The following is a 21,706-nucleotide window of genomic DNA, read 5'->3' on the forward strand; positions in this document are numbered from 1 at the left end:
CCAGTGTCAAATAATGGCCAGTTCTCAGAAATGCCTCTGCTGCATTGAGGTGGAGGAGATCGCCTCCAAGGCAGGTGCCAGATGCATCACCAGGCACAAGGACTTTTTTGGTGCCATCTTAAATCCCGTCGACCTCCAGATCGCCTACAGCATGAGGGCGATGGAACTAAACGATAGGGAACTCGCAGGACAAAGAAGCACCCACAAGTACGACTTTCTTAGACTAGATCATATCGCACAATATCAGCAAAAAAGAAAGTTTCCATCGATAAGTATATGATACTCAATTTTTTTTTTCTCAGATCTTACAACTCTCCTATGATAGCAGCATGCCTGCTGATGTTCAGCCAGCTTTAGCTGTCGTGCAGCTATCATAGAAAACGTCGCTGAATAGTCGTATGGTGCCTATATAATCGCAGAAACAATTTCAGTGGGTAAGGTGCATCACTCTTATGTTCGAGAGAAATGCTTATTCTGCCGTCGGTATATCATGTTGCATGAATTAACTTCCGCACTCGAAATAACGAGCAGAGTTTTAACGAACATGAACTTTGTTGGTGGATATGCGACATTGACCGCCGACAAGCTTACTCAATTCAGTGTATTAGGGGAACCCAATTCTAGCAAATGCTTATCGAATTTGACTTCTTTGTACTGCATAACCTGAGTGAAATTGATATTGCCGTAATCTATAACCCATGTCATCCTTCTATTGATTCAACAGAAAATTCAGGTATGTGGCATACCGCCAGTTTGGCCGGTAGATCTGGAAGAAGCTGGGAAAGGGAAACCGGAAGGTCTTGCCCTCCTGCGTCGTCCGAGCTATCCGGGAGGCATTTCCATCCAAGGAATACCGGGGTTTCGACTACCTACCCCTCTAAGCCTGTGCTTCATGTTCACTTGTGGGTCTTTCTTTGTCTCGGTTCCATATTTTTTAGCTCGGTCACCCTCATGCCGTGGGCAATATAGAGAACGGCGCTGAATTCTTAAGTACCGTTCACATACTTGCAACCGAGTAGGATGGAGGGAGACAAGACCGGTTTTTAAGCCTCCTGTGGCATCTTAGGACCGGATACGCTGCCGCGGAGCTGGTTCTAAGACGTCGCAAGAGGCTTAAAAACCGGTCTTCTCTCTCTCGGACTTACTGAGTTGCAAGTGTGTGAACGGCGCTTTAGTACTGTGTCCTCTCTGCTGTACAACACACCAAGTGCGCGAGGAGAAGCGCACACAACGAGACTAACTAAAACTCTAGCGGAATAGGCGACGAACATGAGAATTATTTCGAAACTTTCAAGTACTGTTAGTCTTTCATATGAAATGCGATCGAATAGTGTGTTGTTAGAAACGATAGTCAAAAGTTCGGAGAGCTCGCATACCAGGCAGCGAGGCCCGAGCTATTATATTTCCAGTATTATTACAGCGAAATTAAGTTTTGGTGCAACGTTGGCACAAATGGTGCAGCAATCACAAAACTGTATACAACAGATGTTGCTGTGTTGAGTTCCAAAGAAATAAAGGAGTCACAAGCTGAAATTTTTGTGGTGTAGTCTTTATTTCCCAAGGCAAGATATTTTACGTACAGATGATGGAAGGGATAATTAGTATGTCAAAGGTTATGGGAAAGCCTCAGAATGATGGCCTGTGCAGAGGAAAGCTTCATGTTGCCATGGTCTTTGTTTTCCTCACTGGCACGGGGGGGGGGGGGGGGGGGGGGAAGGGAAGGGGGTGGGTGGTAAGGAGTACAAAGTAAGCACTCAATTTCTGTTGCTACAACAATGCGCACAATTGTACTTACCGATTCAACAAGATTGCAGCACCGAGAAACAAGGCACAGTACAAACCTTTCCTTGCAAAGACTGCTGCTTACCTTCGGACTTCGAAGGAAATTCCCACTTTGGACACACCATACATTTTTGCATCTAGCAGACGCACAAAAAAATTTTTTATTGCGTGTTACTTACGTTTTATGAACAAGCCACTGGCAGGGGGACATAGGAGCTTCATGTCTGTTCCTGAGCAAAGAAAGAACAAGGGCACAAGAGCAACACGCAAGGGCACATGCCCGTGCAACAAAAAATTGCAGCACCAAGAAACAAGGCACAGTACAAACCTTTCCTTGCAAAGACTGGTGCTTACCTTCGGATTTTGAAGGAAATTCCCAATGTGGACACATCATACATTTCTGCATCTAGCAGACGCACAAAAAAATCTTTTTGCGTGTTACTTACCTTTTATGAAGACGCGACTGGCAGGGGGACATAGGTGCTTCATGTCTGTTCCTGAGCAAAGAAAGAACAAAGGCACAAGAGCAACAGGCATGGGCACTTGCCCACGCAACAAAAAATTGCAGCACCAAGAAACAAGGCACAGTACATACCTTTTCTTGCAAAGGCTGGTGCTTACCCTCCGATTTTGAAGGATATGGTCAATGTGGACACATCCTTGCGTCCTGCAGAAGCTAAAAAATAATCTTATTTCGTGTTACCTACCTTTTAGTTATGAACAAGGCAATGGCAGAGGGACGCAGGTGCTTCATGTCTCTTCGTGAGAAGATCTGTAGGGTAAGTTTCAAGTATAAGTCACAAAATTGTTTGTAATGGCAATTATCTCCTACAAGGGTTCAACAGACAGCCATACAAAAGTGGGAAATGTGACTACACAAGAAACATTATTCGTGTTATTGTAACCAAGAGGCGGTTGGGCCATTGACATTTCTTTTAACAAGCTTCGCCATTATCAGGAAATTTGCAGAACTTGCGAAAACATACCGAGCACGAGAGGTGAAGCGTAACTGTCTGGCCGCAATCAGGTCACTCTTTGGTGCCCTATATACTTGACACACATCGGTGGAGGATGATGCGACACATTCGCCTTGCGGGACTCCTTGAAGGTCGGCCATTTTTCCAAGCAGGTCACGAACTCGTCCAGGAGGTCATCACGGTACCCTAGAAGTCAATACTTTAACTTAAGAGTTTAAAAAAAAAAAAGCGTTTGAGCAATGACCTACGGAAAGTTGAGTTGCTTTTATTTTCTGTCACAGTGTGTCTGCCCTTGTGTGCTTTGGATGACACCAGCCTGAAGCATTGTTCTCCTTCCTTGTTTACAGCTTGCTCGCGCCCAAAATTTTTATTAAAGTGGAGCACTGCCACCAGGGTCCTGGATTGAAAACACAATATGGTTATCGTGTTCAAAAGAACGCTGCAAAACGAATCCCTGCATTTAGAGCCTTTGAATGATGCTTTCAAGACCTCTGCCGAGTGGCTGGGACTATTGGAGAGAAGATCGAAGAGTGGCGCTCCCTAGTGGCCACCAAACCTGTGTGGCAAACAAACCCTTTGACAGCAGTCATTAATGCATTCGCTGCCATGGAAGACAACCGACACAAGGCTAGTGCAAGATACATAACAGTAATACTTTCTCCCTAACGCATCCAGATAGGTAATATGGCAGCATCTCCCCTGGGCCGAGTCTCGCGGAAGGGCCGAGCGTGGATTAGGGCCGAGCGAGCCGGAACTGCCGAGTGCGGGGGCTAGGCCGACCACTGCGAAAGGGCCGGGAGGGGTGTCGGGGCCGAAAGAGGGGGGAAGGCCGGGCACGGCGGCAAGGCTAAGGGAAGCGTAAGGGCCGATAACGGGGGTGGGGATTAGAGCGATTAGTGCACGCGTGGCTCCTTCGTCGACGCGGGAATTCGTTGGAAAGAAAACCGATAGATGGCGCGCCCTGTTTTCGCTCCTTTCTGTTTGAAGACCTGTTTGGTTTGACGAGTCTGGCGTGGAGCACGGTGGAGGAAAAATGTGTTTCTTCCACCGCGGCCTAAAAACCTTTCGTTTTTAACGCACATTTTGAGCGAGCGAGCGAGCGATTGTCACAGCAGAGTGAAGTCTGGAAAAGCGAAACAGCGTAATCCCGCTGCATGAGCTCTCGTGCAGCCAGATCCTCTTGCAGCGCTATGAACTCGTGCTCTAGCTTTCGCTATAATACACGGGGCTCTTAAATTAGAGAGTTTTAGTAGATCGTTCCCATGACTCCGATAACGATATCCCGATACTTCGCCGCCGCCTCCCTTGTGTATGCATAGTATCGTTATCGGGGCTATCGGAGGTATCGGAACGATCTACTAAAACTCCCTATTGTCTCAACATCTTTGTCTTCTATGTGCTTGCCCAAAAGGGCGCGGGCACAAGCCCTGTTTGCATAGAAGCCTCTTGGCTCCCCTCTAGGCTGACTGGCGCAGTGCAGAGCCTTTTGCGCAGTGCAGTGTCTTCACGCGGCAAGGTCAGGAGCTTCATTTCGTCGCGTACTACTACTTCCGACTTTATGAGCCCTCAATGTGAAAGGCAAGAGGCAGAACCTCATTTTTTTCTGCAGCCCTGCCAACAGAAGAAAAATAAACTTACCATGATCCCAAGGATAAATTCGGAGTACACTTGATGTGTGGTGTCTGAGGTGGGCCAAAAAAAACTAAAAATATTCCTACGGGGGCAGCTAAGCCTATCGCACATATTACACATTCTGTGCACTCCGAATTATGTGTGCGACCAATCTAGATAATTTGCAAAGAAAAAGCCTACTAAGCAAACGTTTGGATACCATACAAATGAGGAGAACTACGGAATGGGATTTGCTCTTTTTTGATCCAAAGGCCCGACAGAATTCTAAATTGAAACCCGGATCACACTGCTTACACCTCATACAAAAGACAGTCTGACAGACACGATCGAGTCACCGCGAGATCCGTGTTTCGAATGCCGCGTGCCATGTTTCTTCTTCAACTCATTGCCCTGCGGCATTCGAAGAACGGACCTCGCGGTGACTCGCGTTCGAATCTGTCTGCAGACCGTCCTTCGTAGGATTTATGAGCAGTGTGACCCCAGCTTAACGTTCAGGTATATATTTTATCATGAAAATCCTGAAAGATTACGTAGTCGGGGGCGGTATGTCATAAAGCAAAAGCGACGGGATTGCCATGGTGGGGAAGAACAATCAGAGATGCTTAAAAGAGATGTAAAACAAGTGCAAGGCGAGTAAAAAAAAAAGAATTAAGATTAATTAACCGCGTTTCTATGAGAAAGCAATTGACGTCGCACTGAGTTTCTATTTGTGCACGAGCTCACTAGGTAGCCGGACAAAAGCTCACCGACAAAAGCTCACCTAATTTTGCTGGCTAAAGACAGGCTGGGATAAAGTGCGGGCACGATGGACATTGCACCATTTTTAGGAGAACTGGTACCCCTTACCATACAAAGGTGTCGACAGATAAGCCATGACAGGCGAAGCGACGATTTGGGGCCAAAATTTAGGTCACCGATATTGAGTGGAGCTGATAACATAAAACTTGCCGGAGCACCCTTGCGCCACGCTGAAGGAACTTCGTGGATCGAGGTTTTGAACCCGCTTTTTCAATGTTCTTATGTCACGCTAAACGCACACGTAAAGGTTATGCAGAATCTACTCATCGACATTGCAAGAACGCAGTGGCATATAATGGTCAGTGGTAAGCGTGTTTCACATGCAGCGATTTCGGCGGCGCGATTTCTGCCGTCGCGGCGCTCGTGCCGCTCAACCGCTGGTGCTGGCCAGAGCGCCGCCACGGCAGAAATCGCGCCGCTCTAGGGCCAGAACCGCTGCATGTGAAACACGCTTTAGTCTCGAAATACCTTTAGCTTATTACTGGAAGCATGCCTAAATAGGTTGATTTAGGCGTGTTAGCTTTGCCTCCAGAAGTTGAAGTTGCTCGAGCGCTTGTAAACTTTGTTTAATTTTGTCAGCGCGCGATTCAGGTGCATTTCTGCAAAGTAAAAAAGAAAATAGCATGGTACCGAAATTATATATGTTTTGCTGTTTCTTTGTGCATATTAAGGCGTCTCAACCAAAATGGGTTCATCGGGACCGCCAACTAGGGCTGCCGTTATGTCCACGCGTCTATGCCTCGCCATTCCGTCGTGGCCAAATGCATGGGACTTTCGCTCTAGATTATTATGTTAGACAAGCTTCGTACACCAACTACGGGTTTATGGACAACATTTCGTGTCAGATGAGGCACCTCTTTGCGTTTGACTAGGGAAAAATATATTCTGAAATGTGATTATAAAAGGACGGCTCTCTGACGACGCTGCCACAATAAGACGCAGATTGCCTCCAACATGGCGTCAAGGCACTGATAGCAGACGAAAATGTTGGTTGCGATTTCGAGTCTAACCAGAAGTGAGTTAGGTGCAAAATCTTATACTTAAAGGCGCAAAAGAAATGAGCACAAAGAAGTAGGCGTGCACACCCTGAGCGCTACAAACAACTAAATTTTATTTTGAAAAAAAAGAAAACGAACATATATACACATTTTATTATACCTCACCCTAAATGAACTTGAATTCCTTATTTAACGAAACGAGTGGCGACGCACTCATGCAACCGTCATACTCATTTCCACTGATTTTGAACGCCTAAAAAATTTCTCCGCTTTTTTTGGATTCCTACTTCCCCGGAATCTGTGTTTTATCCAGCAAAGGATCACACGAACACTTATTGCAGTGGACTTCGAAGTTCCATGAAGGAGACCGCTTTACAGAATGTTGATGACCTATGTACGATCGGGTGGTGCACGGAAGCACCCGATGACAAAAGCTCCGTGTGAAATGACCACGACTGACACACCGCCCCTTTGCCTCGCCTTAAAATGTCCAGTTTCATCAGGAGCCAATGACGCGAATCCCCAGATCGGGTGGTCGGGTCCTCACCGTGACGGCGGAGCATTTTGCTTCTAATACGCCTCGCAAGTTGGCTCATTTTCGTCTTCTGCGCATGAGAAAGGAAGTAGCGGTGACGTCAGAACGCCGAGTCCTGATTGGCTGATCGCGACCCCCTATTGAGCGTCGTCTGCTCCTTTGCAACGTCGTCTGCTCGCAACGTCGTCTGCGCCTGTCTTACCTTTCCTGCGACTTTCGGAGCGAACTCGACTTGGCCTTTAAGGGAGGGCAGACGAAATAACTCGAGCGGTACGTTGTTTTCGTCTAACAACTAGCAGACGCGCATCAAGGAGGAAAGTCAAAGGACTCACTGGCGAGGTGTCCCGGGGCGCCGAGGTTTGTTTGCTTAGTGTCCGCAAGTTCCCTCCCAAATACTTTTTACCTCCATTCGTGTGCGGCGAGACCCCTCACTCTTTAACGGCGCCGGCGGGTTGGCGCAGTTAACGTCGTCTGCTTTACGTCTGCTAGTCAAAGCGATGGCTGCTTTACCTTTCCTGCGTCTGTCGGAGATTCGCCGCTTTTTCACCGGCGAGAGTCACCGTTGCCTCGGGAAACAAGGAGATAACAAGAGGAAGAAATTGACCTCTTAATCTAAAATTGAGGTCAGCGATCAAAGTATAACACGGGAAGGGTTCACAAGGGTCGCGCGGGCATATTCCATTCAGCACGTCTGCCGGTCGTGGGCAGACGGTCGCCGAGTCGCGGAGTGCCTGCTAGGCCTAACTGCCCAGCTCGTTTGGTCGCGTTCGGTGGAATCGTCGCCGTTGGAGCTTTTCCCCGGTGTCTGTGGATCCAGCGTTCTTGTTCGTCGTGGTCTGTTTCAAGTACTTTTTAGTTTTTTCTTGCTGCTTGAAGTCAGGACGCGTGAGAAGCTCACGTAGAAAAATAAACGTCCGTGGGTCGTCGCGACCGCGACGCTGTCGGCCATGCTGACTTGATCGTAAGAAGTGCGTAACAGCTTCGGAGCTGTCGTAGGATTTCGCCGTAACCTGCGCAAAACTTACGAAAATTTTGTTTCGTGAATACGAATTTGTTCTTAAGTTTTGTCTTACGCACATTTTTGGCGTAAGATCGTTTTGTGAATCTGGCCTCTGCACTCCCGAAAGTCGCAGGAAACGTAAGACAGACGCAGACGACGTTGCGAACAGACGACGTTGCAAAGAAGCAGACGACGCTCAGATAGGGGGGCTCGATCAGCCAATCAGGGCTCGGCGTTCTGACGTCACCGGTACCCCCCTGCGCAAGGAGCAGACGAACTTGCCCTCCGCATTAAGCGACAATAAGTGGGCACGCGAGCGTGTGTAACGTAATCATGCCGTCTTTGGAACAATGCTGGTTGAAGCTTGCACAGGGATTCTGTACGTGGGGCTATCATGCTACATACGTACGATCGCCCATATGTCGTTGATATTTTAGACTACCGATGTAGCGCATCCCACATGTTTAGGTGAATTTTTTTTTTTTTTTTTTTGTGCATGCTCTCCTGTTTTTGTTTATTTTGAAGCATAATCTAGTTAGCTTCAATGGTGCTCTGAGGGAACGCCAACAAGGCCGACAATTTTCTTGAAATTTATATCGACCCTTTTTTTTCGTTGGTAACCATTTTATTTTTATTGTCTAGCTCTTTTTAATTTTGACAGTAGGTTTCAAGTTGAGATTCGAGCTTCGTGTCTCTCAGTCGCTTTTTGTCCTTTTGCTCTAGAATTTTCTTTTTTTTATATATATAAGCAAACTTTACCTCATTCGTTTTGGGACACCCGGATAGCAAATTTGAGCAGAGACAGACGGAAGTATTTGAGAAAGAAGAGAGCACAGGGGAGGGGCCAGACTTGTACACGTTACTGAAAAATAGTAAGGAATTACATTTACAATTACTCAAGGCTAGATTGTAATTTATTACAATTACAATTACCCTCGCATAAAAGTAACTGACCGTTACTCCAAAAAGTAATCCGTTACTTTCGTGGCGTTACTTTCAACATTATTGTCCTCAAGTAAGAAACAAAGGGAAGGGGGTTATTCAAGTTCTTATTGTTGCAAGCTGTTCTATTTAATGACCCTGAGTATTTTGAGCAACAGCTGGCACTCGAAAGTCTCGCCAGACATTTTGGGTTATTTCTTACTCAATATGTCGACTGCTACGCTGAACACCCACTGAACTGTGGCACTGGATGGGACTGCCATATTGTTCCTGATGAATGCTTTATGGTCTGCATTGAGCTTCTTCAGCGAAGCAATGGAAGTACTATTAACCTCGAAGATAGAACAAAGCTTTGTCGTTGCAGCCGTTGCTTGATAAAAGAGAGTTTCAGTAAATCGTTCCGATTCCTCCGATGCCCCCGATAACAATATGATGCATGCGCAAAGGCGGTGGCGGTGTATCGGGCATCGTTATCGGAGTCATCGGACCGATCTACCAAAAATTCTCCATTGTCTAAATCGCAAAGCTGTGGAAGTCATCATGTCATCTAGCCAAAACTAGAATAAGAACTGATTTATGTCCATCTTACTATACCTCCATATATTGCCAGGCAATAGCAAAACATAGTTGTAACAGTAAGGTGATAATTAAATAATAAATAAGGTTTGGCTCCATATTCTTGTTCCTTTGGTTATGAAGAGGTCGAGCCTCGGTTGAGACGTTGGTGAATACAAACAAAGCTCCTAGTATATAAATATAAGTACTAAAAAAAAAGGACACTCATAACAACTTAGAGCGTCGGTTAAAACAAGGTAATGTAAACGCACGTTTGCCGTGTGTACCTTTTTGGTGCCGTTCAAAACCGCATGGAGCACGAACCGACTGCAGTTTACTCCGGTGTTCTCCAGATAGACGTCCGCTGATGCCACGGGCAGCGGAGGGCAGAGTACTAAGTAAGCCGCGCTATGGCCCCACTCACGAGTTTCACTCACCCCTCAAGCACTGAATATCAAGTCTACGTCAGCCACCATTATGTTTTATTTGTAAAAATATCTGCTTGAGATGAGATGCGTCCTGCTGGGGCAAAACAGAAAAAAGAAGAAAGGAAGACTATTACCATTTTCCAAGTGCTCGCAAAAAGCTGACTCATAAAAGGGTGACTGAGATGCAGATAACCTGGCTGGAATTCACAAATAAAGAGGGCCAACCCTAGAGGTTAAGTAGCTTTTAAAACGGCGTCAAATAATGTGAAAGATGCAGAAAAATATACATCCTATTTTCTAACAGAAGATGATAAGTGTGCAGCGACGAACGAGGATGCTTGCGGCAATAACACCTTTACATATTATCACATCTGTTTTAGTGGATTTTAGGGCAGACGGAGCGTTGTCTCTTGTTGTGACATTATGAAAATGGTCGTAGTCCCTATAACCGAGAAGGACATTGTTAATTTTTTTTGTCCACTTACCACCTCGAGCTTCTCGAAGAGGCACACAATCACTTGTGTCCTCCTCTCCCAGTTTTCGATCGCAAAGAAAAAACAAAGGGACTAAAAAAAGCGGATATAACTTGCCCCCTCCCTCCTTTTTCTTTTTTTGTAGAAATGTTTATTTGGATTTTTTTAATTGTTGTTAGGGTCTAAAAAAAAAAATAGATTCAGGGGCTTGGCGTTGCAAAACAAAAAAGGGATTGCGGAACTGAAGAGTGCCAAGCCTCCCTTTGCGCTGGTCAATTCGCGTGACAGTGTCACTGCGCTCGACATTACCAAATTAAAAACGACCCTTTCTTCAGAAGGGGGAGGGGGGGGGGTTGGTCCTGAAAAAAAATGTAACGGATTACAAGGAATCCGTTACGTAAAAAATGTAACGGAATTACTTTAAAATTACTCTAGAAAATATGTAATTATTCCGTTACTAAATTACTGATAAATGTAAGGGATTACAAGTAATTTCGTTACTTGTAACGGATTACGTACAAGTCTGGGAGGGGCAAGCCTAACGGCCTCGGAACGGATTGCTTACCAAGGTCGCTCGGCTAAACTCATGGCGCACCCTCTCTTTCCCTCAGAAAGGGCGAGAGACGTGATGAGAGAACAGTTACCCTCCCGTTTTCCCCACACAAATCTCCTTTGTGGGCAAAGAGGACTCGGCGTCCTTGAGCGAGAAGGAATCCGTTCATTCCTAAGCTGACAGTGCAGGGGGAGCTACGCGCCCGCCGGATCAGTGATCACCTGCCCCGCTCTCTGCGCGTGGTTACGGGAAGGAGCGTGATCACGTGATTAAATTTGGACGTGCGATTGGTTCACCGAACACCTTGGCTTCCACTACCCTCTCAGCTCAAGGGGTGACGGAGTCCAGCCCGCGAAACACACACAGAAAGTGAGGTCACATTGACCAAGGCCAGACGATAAGGTAGGGGTCGACTGGAGGACGGTAGGGACTGTTCGAATGGTTCGGGGAACTTTCGGCAAAATCGACGTAGTTCGCCATCGTGAACAGTGTTGCGCAACCGGGAACTGCAAACGGGCAGAAACAGCTTTTTTCTCCAAGAGAAAATAACTGCAAGATCAACGTGCGCATATCAGGACATCGTGGTGCCATTTTTTAAGTTGTTTTAGTGCATTTTATTGCTTAGCGGACTGTTTTTATCGTGCGATGCGGCTCGGCATCTTCGCCATCCACGCTACCTCTACTGGGAACGGCAAAAACGGTGTTTTTAAAGCTCCGATATCCAGCAGCGCATTCCGTCTTAATGCCAAGTGCGATCTTGAACATGCGGATTGTCAAAACTTGTGCCACTAAATAAGCTACGCTTCAGAGTAACGGTATCTCAAAACGTCCCATTCGCATTTGAACCGTGCACATTTCGACCTTTTCTCATTTGGTCCTTCTCGTTTGAACCTTCTCATAAGATCCGAATCGTGTTTTTCGCAACTGGACCCCATTCTCATTTCGCCCGTTCGCGCTACGACCGAATGACACTAGTTCGGCATGCTTCTAATGTCGTTATGCCTTCGCGGCTTTGTTGATGAGCCTTACCTTAGTTGGGTTCCCAACATACCATCAGATATATGTTATGTGTAGAGGTACGCACTGAGAATTGTACATTGACGCCTGCTTCCCTTCATCTAAGCAAACAAGAAAAAAAAAAAAAAAGCGATGAACATTTAATTTGGAAACTTTGTTTGAACAGAAATAGCATACATAATAGCAGTGGTTCTCAACCATTGATGTTTCGCAGACGCTTTCTAGAAAGGCGGAGATGATGGAGGACCCTGTTTGGGGTGCGGGGAATAGAAAGGTATAAGCTATCATGATAATGATTTAATAAATGCATATAACTAATTGCTAATGTAAAGTAGACTTATCTCATTGACACACGCACGAGAGTACTCTCCCGAAATTTGGAACGTTTCTTCTCAATGTGAAGAAAGACAACTAATATCGCCGTGCGTGACTGATGAGACACGGCTTCGCGGACCCCCTTTTGAGAACCCCTTCATTATAGAAGTGGTGGCATTGTCCCAAGTCGAGAGACCTCGAATAACGTGACATTTCGGAATATGATTTGGCTGCGATATGTAGTTGGTCTGTTTAATTGTCAGCTAGTAGCTTTTTACGACGACCTCGATGCGCTGCTAAAATCCTTCGCAGAGAGAGTATGCCTGCAGTGTGGCACACACACACACACACACACGAAGTATATCAATGTATTAATATTACCCTAAAAAACGATTTTGGTATAGAAAGAGTCAAGTGCATGCGACGGGTCAAAGCGAGATATTTTTGAGAATGGCTGTTTTGAAAAGGGCTAGATGAGAAGGGCGAAACGAGAACGGGCCCAAATGAGGAGGGTTGGAATGCGAAAGACAAAATGGGAAAGGGCCAAATACGCCAGGTCCAAGCGAGAAGATCTTTTTGAGAATGGTTGTTTTGAGAAGGGCCAAGTGAGAACGTCGAAACGAGAACGGGCTCAAATGATAACCACCCCATTGGCCGTATTGTGGCTTAAAATCATGGTTGGCAGTTATGTGAAGCTTTATCTGAAATCAGAGAAAACGCCTTTTTCGTCCTCCACAAATGTTTAAACAGTTCGCGACAAAGCGAAGCACATGAGCTTCCTTGTCAGCGAGCGGAGTGCCGATACTTTAGACGCAGCTCAATTAGTGGCTCTAGTCCAAACCATGGATATATTCTCGGCAGCCCTACACACCTGTGACCTTCCTTTGTTGTGCGCATACATGTCACTACTAGCTTAGACGGACCGAAGACGCAACGAACCGCCCTTCCTTCCATGTGAGTGACAAAGAGAGGACCTCTTGACCATCGGGGACATGTGTTCTTGCTACGCAATGTACGCTTTGTCATGATCCGATGAGTTTGGACTGCGTCGAACTCTGTGACAGGAATATCCGACGAGTCCAGCCTGTAACCCACAGAGATCGGCCCGACAGGCCTTATACAGCGCTAATTGTAAGTATTTTTTTTTTATTCTAATAGACTGACGTTCTGATTGGTTATTCTTTTATGTTCGAAGTCATTTTTATTTTATTTTTCCTGTTAAAATATGGGTGTCTTCGTGTCGCAAGATGTTTGCCTCCCAGTATATCTAAAGCTGAATACCACAGAAGCGTTGGTTAACCCTTATTTCCCCAAATTCGGTTTGTTGGCTGGAAGTGGAGTGCCAGTCATTTTCTTTACTCGTCAAGCTTTTTTTACGTGCGTGATTTATTTGAAATTCTTGATTGATTCAAGCCTTATGTTCTGTTCAACTGTAATGTTCCTCTCGTATAACAGGCTATTTATTGAACTGTTAAATTCGTAGTACATTTGACACTGGTGAGCTGAAAAAGGCCAGTGATTTGATTTATAACTGGTAAATATTATGGAGGAAATATTAGTACATTTGTAACTACATATTTCTGTGCCGCAAATGCCGTAAATGTAAAGTTATTTTTTTTTCCAAATCAACGTAGAGATATAGGTGTTAATTTAAATGGTAAGATTGTAATTAACAGGTCTTAAGGCAAGATGAAGGGTTGAGGAACCCTATGATGTTGCAAGAATAGGGCTAAGCAATTTATGGCTTAACCTTTCTACTATTTTATTAATTTCTTTAATCACTATCAGTATTTCATACTAGATCGGTTGAGCTCTGAGTTAGGACAAGTCAGGCGAACAAAACAACAGTTAACGCCTATGCCGGCTTGCTGGAAACAGCGTCTCAGCTGAGACTAGGGAAAGCACTGTCAAAGCCAGCGCAAAAGCTGAGCGCGACTCATACCTCGTCTCAAGACGCTCGCGCGCCCCACCCTTTGCAGTGCTTTTTTTCACCCATTGTTGGCTGGGACGCTGATTTCAGCAAGTCGGCCCAGGTGTCTTACTTGCTCATCTATTTGTTATATAAGGCAGTACTGCTATCTCCTAGAATACTCAAGTTTATTGTATACAAAAGAACGAAAAATATTCGCTGGAAAATAAACTTTTAATTATAGAAAAGTAAACATTAAAAAAGTCGGTAGGCTTTTCTGAGATTTTATGTTAGAGAGCAACTGAATCGATTAATCGAACAGTTGATTAAAGGGCGACGAATAATAAAGCTAGATTTTATTTGGATATTCATAATTGACAAAAGTAAAAGAGAACTGACAGTGACTGAAGATGAAAGGTAAATGAATATTTAAATTTACAGTGGTATGAGGTGGCCTAGTGGGAACTGGCACCTGAATCGAAGCCCCCGATTCTGTTTCTTTCAGAACTGTGAGCCCAGAACTCTGCGTGGGATCCCGGCCATCACGTTCTTGCCCGGTTCACAGCTTGCAGGGGTGAATCCTGGCACTCATTTTTGCTTTAATTTTTCTTTAATCGTAATACTTAATAAAATGTATTGACGGTACATTTTCAATTGCATGCTTCCATATTTACCTGGATGCGATAAAAAAAAATTCCACAGTGAATGTGGCTTGTTTACTGAAGCTTTCTTTTCAGATGTATATAGTGTTCAACTGACCACTATAAATACATCTGAAAAGAAAGTTGTATGTCCGCTAAAATGGCTGCCGAAAATAGTGCAACCCGCGCTTGAAATCGGATGCCGAAATTTAAATAGCCAGGGCATAAGGCTGGGAGCCAATATTGGATAAGCCAATGATTAAACTTGGACGCCAATATTGGTTGGAGGATTCACAATGAATAGTGGTCCAATGATGATTTAGGTGCTGCTGGAATTGTGGCCCAACGTTGGGCTTAAATTTTGGTTAAAAGGCGGTCCAACGATGGCATAAATGATGGTCCAATATTAGCCTAAATATTGGTTGAATCGTGGTCCTACATTAGCATTAGTTAATGGTCCAACGTTGGATCGGGTAACGGTTTCGAGAAAATCAACATTAGGCCAACGTTGGAGCCAATATTTGCCAGTTTCGGGCCTATTTGGTCAAACAATGGTGTGCTGCTTGGGGCGCAGTATATCGTCTAAAAAATAACCCACCAAGTTTTTTTTTTTTTTTGCGGAGGTGATGTGTTTTGTCGTCTGTTCTCAAGCGCGCTCTCACTGAACTGAATCATCGGTCTTCCTCGCGCAGATTCCGCCTGCGACGCGAGTGACTTGTACAGTAATAATGTAGAGCTGCGACTCTAGTGTGTACTTCCATGCGTGCTTTGCGATCCGTGATCCCTCATTTTTAGCAGACCGTTTTTGCACCTTCGATGCGATACACTTCAGCGGTGCGATCAGCCATGGAGTAGTTATAATAATAATACTATTTAATAATAATGATAATAATAATAATTTGTTTATTTAATGTGCCCCCAAAAAAAGCACGCGGGTCTGTGACATTGGCGCACACAAGACAAAACGAAGAAACACAGCACACGCACAGCTTAAAATGTACAAATTAGCATGACTACAAGTAGGTCGCACACTTCACACAAAATGCAATAGAGTTTTAACTTTAAACTAGACTTGCCAAGTTCCTGCGAAAAACTGGGAGATTTGTGAAGATCTTCAAGCTATATGGTGAGATTGCATTAAATAAAATTTGCATACGGGACAGTGGTGAGAGTTTAGACATGAATTGAATATAAAAGACAGTAACATTTCTGGTAACGCGACAAGGAGTTATGCCTGGGCGCGTAACGGGCCGGCTGGAACCACGGCTACTGTTCTCGCACCAATTACAAAATTTCGATTCCGGTGTCTTACGGGACTCGACAGGTTTTAATCACGACTGAAAGGAAACATCTTGCTGTCCTTTAGCTGCGGCAAGTATATTTGAGGTTGTTAAAATTCGTGATAAAAAGAAATGAAAAAAAAAAAACAAAAAAAAACAGGAGATGTGCGTTCCCGTTTTTTCTATTTATATTCCTAAAAAGTTGACGCACAATCCCTCATGCGTCCATGGCCTAGCGGATAAGAGGTCTGCAACTTTGGCCTACCTAGCGAGTGGATTTTCAATTAAAAATATTAAGGAAACCAACGCGTCCTGGGTTTCAAAACCCAGGACGGGTTGGTTTCCTTCATATTTTTCCTTATGAAATTTTTGCAAATAAACTGTGCTTTAAAAAAAGAAAAGAAAAAACAGGTTTCCAGACTAACTTGTCAAACCAAACAGGTCTTCAAACAGAAAGGAGCGAAAACAGGGCGCGCCATCTATCGGTCTTCTTTCCAAGGAATTCCCGCGACGCCGGAGTTGCCACGCGTGTGCTCATCGCTCTAATCCCCACACCCGTTCTCGGCCCTTTCGCCTCCCTAAGCCTTGCCGCCGTGCCCGGCCTTCCCCCCTCTTTCGGCCTTGACACCCCGCCCGGCCCTTTCGCAGTCGTCGGCCTCGCCCCCACACTCGGCAGTTCCGGCTCGCTCGGCCCTAATCCACGCTTGGCCCTTCCGCGAGGGCCGGCCGAACTGGTAGTGACCCAGGTAATATAGTCTCCTTTTGCATCTTGAATAGCAAAACAAGTGCATGTGTTACAGCGGCTTAGCCAGGGGAGAGGCTTATGGGGCTTCAGCCCTACGAGCCTCCCTCCACGCTGGATTGTGTGTGGTCGGCGTGGCATCTATGACTTGCTGGATGATTCACAAAACACATACTTCTTTTCAGTTTCCCTGTCTCTTCAGACATGCAAGCAGTGTCTCGTTGAAGGAGAAGACATGCTCAACTGTAATTATGTCATGAGTGCAGCAGTGCACTAGAGTCGACGGTGGACAGTGTACTCTGCATCGTCGTGTACGTGCTACAGTCCTCTGCACTGCATATATCCAGTTCAAAAGCCTGCTTCAAGCACTGTGGTATTCAGCAAGTGTGCACCATATCACTGCAAACAATTATGCAGCAAGCTCAGAAATGATGCGGTGTACGCTAGACGAGTGCTAGCACCGGACTTGTTTATCACATAGAGATTGTTTGTGGAGATGATGATGATAATGAAACTTCACCCCTATTGTTCCATCTCCTTACCAATATAGAGAATGTAAAGCCGAGGCAACACGGATAGATAAGCAACAAACTAGATGCAAGATAACCTTGCTTGAGGAAGTTTTGGTGCTCCAGGAATAGGGTAGGGCAGAAATACTCAAAAATGTATCTGAAAATACAAATACTGGGATACATTAAAATAGTAGCCAAAATACTGATACTAAAATACATCTGTAAAAATGTATCGCGATGCGTATCGGAAATACATTTCAAATAGAGGCAAAAAGTATTTGGAAATACAAATACAGGAATACATTTTAGGGAGGGCAGAAATACAAATACAGAAATACTGATACCGGAATACATTTTTCACATTTGTTAGAGACGCCAACTGATGTGAAGCATGAAGTTTAAAGTGGAAGCTTTTTTTATCCCGAAATTACTTTCCAGTAGGCTTGGCATTTTCCTTGAAGGTAGTGGTTTCGGACGACGAGGAGCCTTCAAAGGGCTCAAAAAAACGTTCGACCAATGATTGACCGCGGTCCCTTCTCTGACATCCTGTCTGTCTGACGAGGGATGCGAAAATAGTTCTACCTTTGTCACCCTAAATCCCATCAAAACGTCACCACGCCCCTGTCCAATAAGGACGTCCCTGCCAACATTGATCACATGACGTCACGGTGGAATCAACTGGTATTCTTTATTTGTAGGTGGGGCCTTGAACATTAAACTTTACCACGCTGCTGTATGAAAGTGCAATAGGTACTTCGTTGTAGGTTACCTAGTTGAAGATGGTGCAGGCAGTGTCGTTTAGAATTTTCGAGACTATTGGACCACTTGAAGCATCCTGGAACACGTGTCTCATCTTCTGTTACGGTTGAAAGAAAAGATACTATGGCATCCCTGTTGTGAAGGTCCTTCCTGCCGACCCTCTGCCACCGACGCATGGATTGCAGTAATCAAGTTTCGCCTAGCATCACCCAAACAGAGACCTCGTGGGTTGCGACCTGATATTGCCGCCACAGGTGCGAGCTCTCCGAGAAACAGCGCGCTCGAGACGAGTCGCAGGTGTACGAAGTCTGGGTCGGCACAGCGAGGCCACGTCTGGCCTCCTTCTTGGGTTTCGGATCCCCAGCGCAGCGCGTCACGTTCATATCGGCTGATGTACCCTTGAGCCATATTACTGGCGCAGCCGCAGACGCATTCGAATATGTGTTGAACTTCACTGCGTGAGTCATCCTACTATTTCAAGTCAACCACCGCCAGGCTCGTGCTGCAACAGTGCTGTACACCCGCCGGCATTATGAAGGTGAACACCTTACCTGGTTTCTTGCCCGTTTTATGGCTCCCTAAAGCTATATTAACTCTCAACTTCCCAAATGATACGTCGCTTGGGGTCTAAACTTTCCGTTCTGGCCCTCTTATCGAACAGAGCTTGTTCTGAAACTTGCAGGAGCCTCAAAAACGAGAAGAGGGCTGTTCACCTTCATATCGCTCACGGGTGTACTGTGTACGCTAAGGCAAGAGATACATTTATAAGCGGACATTGAATGCCAGCAAACAATGACTCAAGAAATTCCTGCGGTGGAAGAGGCTCTGACTCCACTCTTGGCACGCCACCTGGTTCGAGTCCCCGACTACGCAACACTTCTCAGAATTGAGAAGAGGACGCATAAAAAAATAGTTGGGAGAATCGGAAGGAACTTTGGTCAGCATAGCAACAATGCCCCAGCATATCCTTAACCCTGATACCCTCAGAAGTAAAAACAAATAAAAAATATGCGTTCGAACTTGATTTTTGTTTTTTTCAGGGGAGGGGGGGGGGGGGGGATTATTTCTCAAGAAATGTAACGAAATACATTTCATCCTGATTGTATCGCGATACAAAGAAACATTCCAAAATGTATTTCGATACAGGAATACAGATACTGGTGAAAAAATGTATCGCGATACAGAAATACAGATACGAAATGTATTATTGAAATACTATTGCGATACATTTGTATCGCGATACTGCCCAACCCTGTCCAGGAACCCATGTGCTACTGGGAAGTGTGGCAGAAAACGGTCGATCATAAAGGCGCGGATAAAGTTCCGGTAAACGTTGATTCACCTTGCCATCATTCCTTCTGGACTGAATGTCCAAGACTTGGAGGCAAATTTAATGAGCACGCTGTTGAAGGATTCCACGGAGTATGTTTCGGACCCAGACGACAGGTGCTGGATGTCCTTGATGAGCCGGGGGTTAGAAATGATGCTCCGGAGCTTGTTGTAAGCTGGTGAGCCTGGAATCAGTACACAGCTTTAACAAATATTGTTGACAAATACCGTATGTATTCTTCTCCCCATCAGAATCACAAAAGGGTTATATGAAAAAATGATTGAATACTGAACTTACCCACAACTAGCCAAGAGCGATCAGTGAGTGGCTGGTGCAGGCACTCGCCGTAAGGTCCACCATGGCCGCTGTGCTTGTTCACCACATCATTAAGAAGGCTCAGCCACATACTCACCAGAAGTGGGCCGTTGCAGTCCCCCATCATGGCACAGAAATAAGGGTGATTGGTGACAGGCTGGACCCACACCTCCAATTCCTTGCAGAGGCCACTCCGACTGGCTGCCTGGAGCTTCTTCACACCTTGAAAAGTGTTTGTTTTTTTAGCTATAAACTGGCCATTCCCATATAGGAAATCACTAATAACAACTCGCGCAAGAAACTTTTTGAAAGGTGCCACGTGTCAAAGTAGTGTGCTGTGCCACTCTCCAGGGTCCTCATGTGGTGCTGCACACCCGGGTGACGGTCTGCATAAGGGTTTGTTTGGTACAGAGTCTGAAAAGACCAAATGAGCTGGCAATCTATCTGGCAATTTTTACATACCTGACGTGAAAGAGCTAATCGTAAAGCCTTGATCTTTGAGCTTGTTGAAACCACGGACGAAGGCCACCTTCTCTTTGGCGTTGCTTGAGGCCACTTCATCAGACTGATACCAATATGTATACATTTAATGGCTCAGCAGTCACTGTACTCCGACATAAAAGGATTATCAAAGGCAAGTGATTGTAAATAAGGGGCATATCAGTATATAGTCACCTCCTTTGCCTTCATTAGTAAGTTCTTACCTCACCAACCTGTACCTGCTCCATGTGGATGATTTTTTTGGTGGTCGCCTCGTGGAAGGTGTAAATACAGTACTTCGCTGAGAACCCTGGCGAGTCACAGCGCCCGTCACCAGCCAGGTCGATGGCCTTGCCTCGTAGTCCTTCCAGTAGCTCGGTGTTGCGTCGCTCGTACACCTGGCAAGCAAATATGCTTTTTAAATGACACTCTTAATTTATGAAGCCACTTCCTAACTGACCTGTTTCACGGTAGACAGCAGGTAACCCTCCTGGTAGTAGTAGTAGAGACGGTCCGAGATGGTTGAGATGTTGATGGACCTCAGCAACCTCAAGGTAGTGGCAACATCGGCGCCTGAAAAGAGAATGGCCGCACAAATCAATGGATTGCCTGCTGCTTTGTTACCCACCTTTGGCTGGCTCCTCCATGTTTCTTTGTGCTCGTTGGTACAGGTGCTTGTTATCGTTAGTAGAGTGCCGCTGACTGCAGTGGTGTTGCGGCAAGGGCCAAAGCAGGTGTGGCACACCCGGAAGCGCTCCAAGAGGCAGCCCTCAAAGACAATGAACTTGCGCTCCTTATGTGGTGGCACCTTCTCAGGGTCCTGTTGGTCACTAATAATGTAAACACGACTGTAACACACACTGGAGATTCCTCTGAAGTATTACCTCAGGAAGCTTTCGCCTACAGAGAGCACATAGCTGCAGTCGAGCTCACCACGAGCATCAGGCTCCTCTGTATCAGCACCTGCAATGTAAACATGTTTAATATCGTCAAGAGTTGGCCCACGATCATGAGAAAGGTGATCCTGGGCAAAATTTAGCGTTTTTGAACGGTAAATTTGTGACCAGCATTTGCCTCTAATGATAAGAACCCGTCCGGGCTGGTTTGCTTGAAGCTCGGTTAACTTTAATTACGGTTGAAAGTTAACTGTACTCAGTTGCTGCCATTTATTCCCGACGTCTCTCTCATCTCTGTCAGTGATGTTACCCAAAAATATCTATCCTAGTAGCCGAGTTGGGTTTTAATTGTGGTCATCCTTAAAGCAAACCGGCCGTAGTGTGGCATTTATCTCTTCGTCTATGAGGCTTGTGCACCTCCTCACCCAAGTCAATGTCGCTCCAAGGCTCGGAAGATACGTTTGACTCTTCCTCCAGGTCGATGCTCATGTCACTGTCGATGCTCACGTCATTGTCGGTGTCACTGGATTCATCTGACGAGTCCTGCTCACGATCGCTGCCTGCATACCAAGGCCTATCCAGTACATCACTGGAACTTACCTGACCTTCACTCTTGTTGCCCTCATGTGGTATAGGTGTCGACCTGCGACGGCTGTTGTCAGTTTGCTTGCTCAGTTGGTCCGGGACTTGCAATCTGGAGGCCGTCCTAGGGATGGGTGATGGCAGCCTTGCTTGCAGAGCTCTGCCAGACTGAAGCTTCGTGGTAGGCTCTGCTGGGCCAGGTGATGCTACTGGGGACTCTGCACCTTGCTGCGATGAGAGTGCTCTAGCACTGCA

The 21,706-nt window shown here is 45.7% G+C and overlaps 1 protein-coding gene and 1 pseudogene across 1 annotated transcript; both read right to left on the bottom strand.

Moving 5' to 3' along the window:
• Positions 1–591: 591 nt before the first annotated feature.
• Positions 592–20,079, bottom strand: LOC121837387 (annotated as a pseudogene).
• Positions 20,080–20,182: 103 nt separating this feature from the next.
• Positions 20,183–21,495, bottom strand: LOC121837391. Its single transcript, XM_042293009.1, has 3 exons — positions 21,470–21,495; positions 20,434–20,821; positions 20,183–20,371 (listed from the first exon to the last, which is right to left on the bottom strand). The coding sequence occupies exons 1-3, from the start codon at positions 21,493–21,495 to the stop codon at positions 20,183–20,185; spliced, it is 603 nt and encodes a 200-aa protein (XP_042148943.1).
• Between the last annotated feature and the right edge of the window lie 211 nt (positions 21,496–21,706).

This window comes from Ixodes scapularis, unplaced genomic scaffold, assembly GCF_016920785.2.
Source record: "Ixodes scapularis isolate PalLabHiFi unplaced genomic scaffold, ASM1692078v2 PGA_scaffold0__279_contigs__length_252992795, whole genome shotgun sequence".
Classification (NCBI taxonomy): domain Eukaryota; kingdom Metazoa; phylum Arthropoda; class Arachnida; order Ixodida; family Ixodidae; genus Ixodes; species Ixodes scapularis.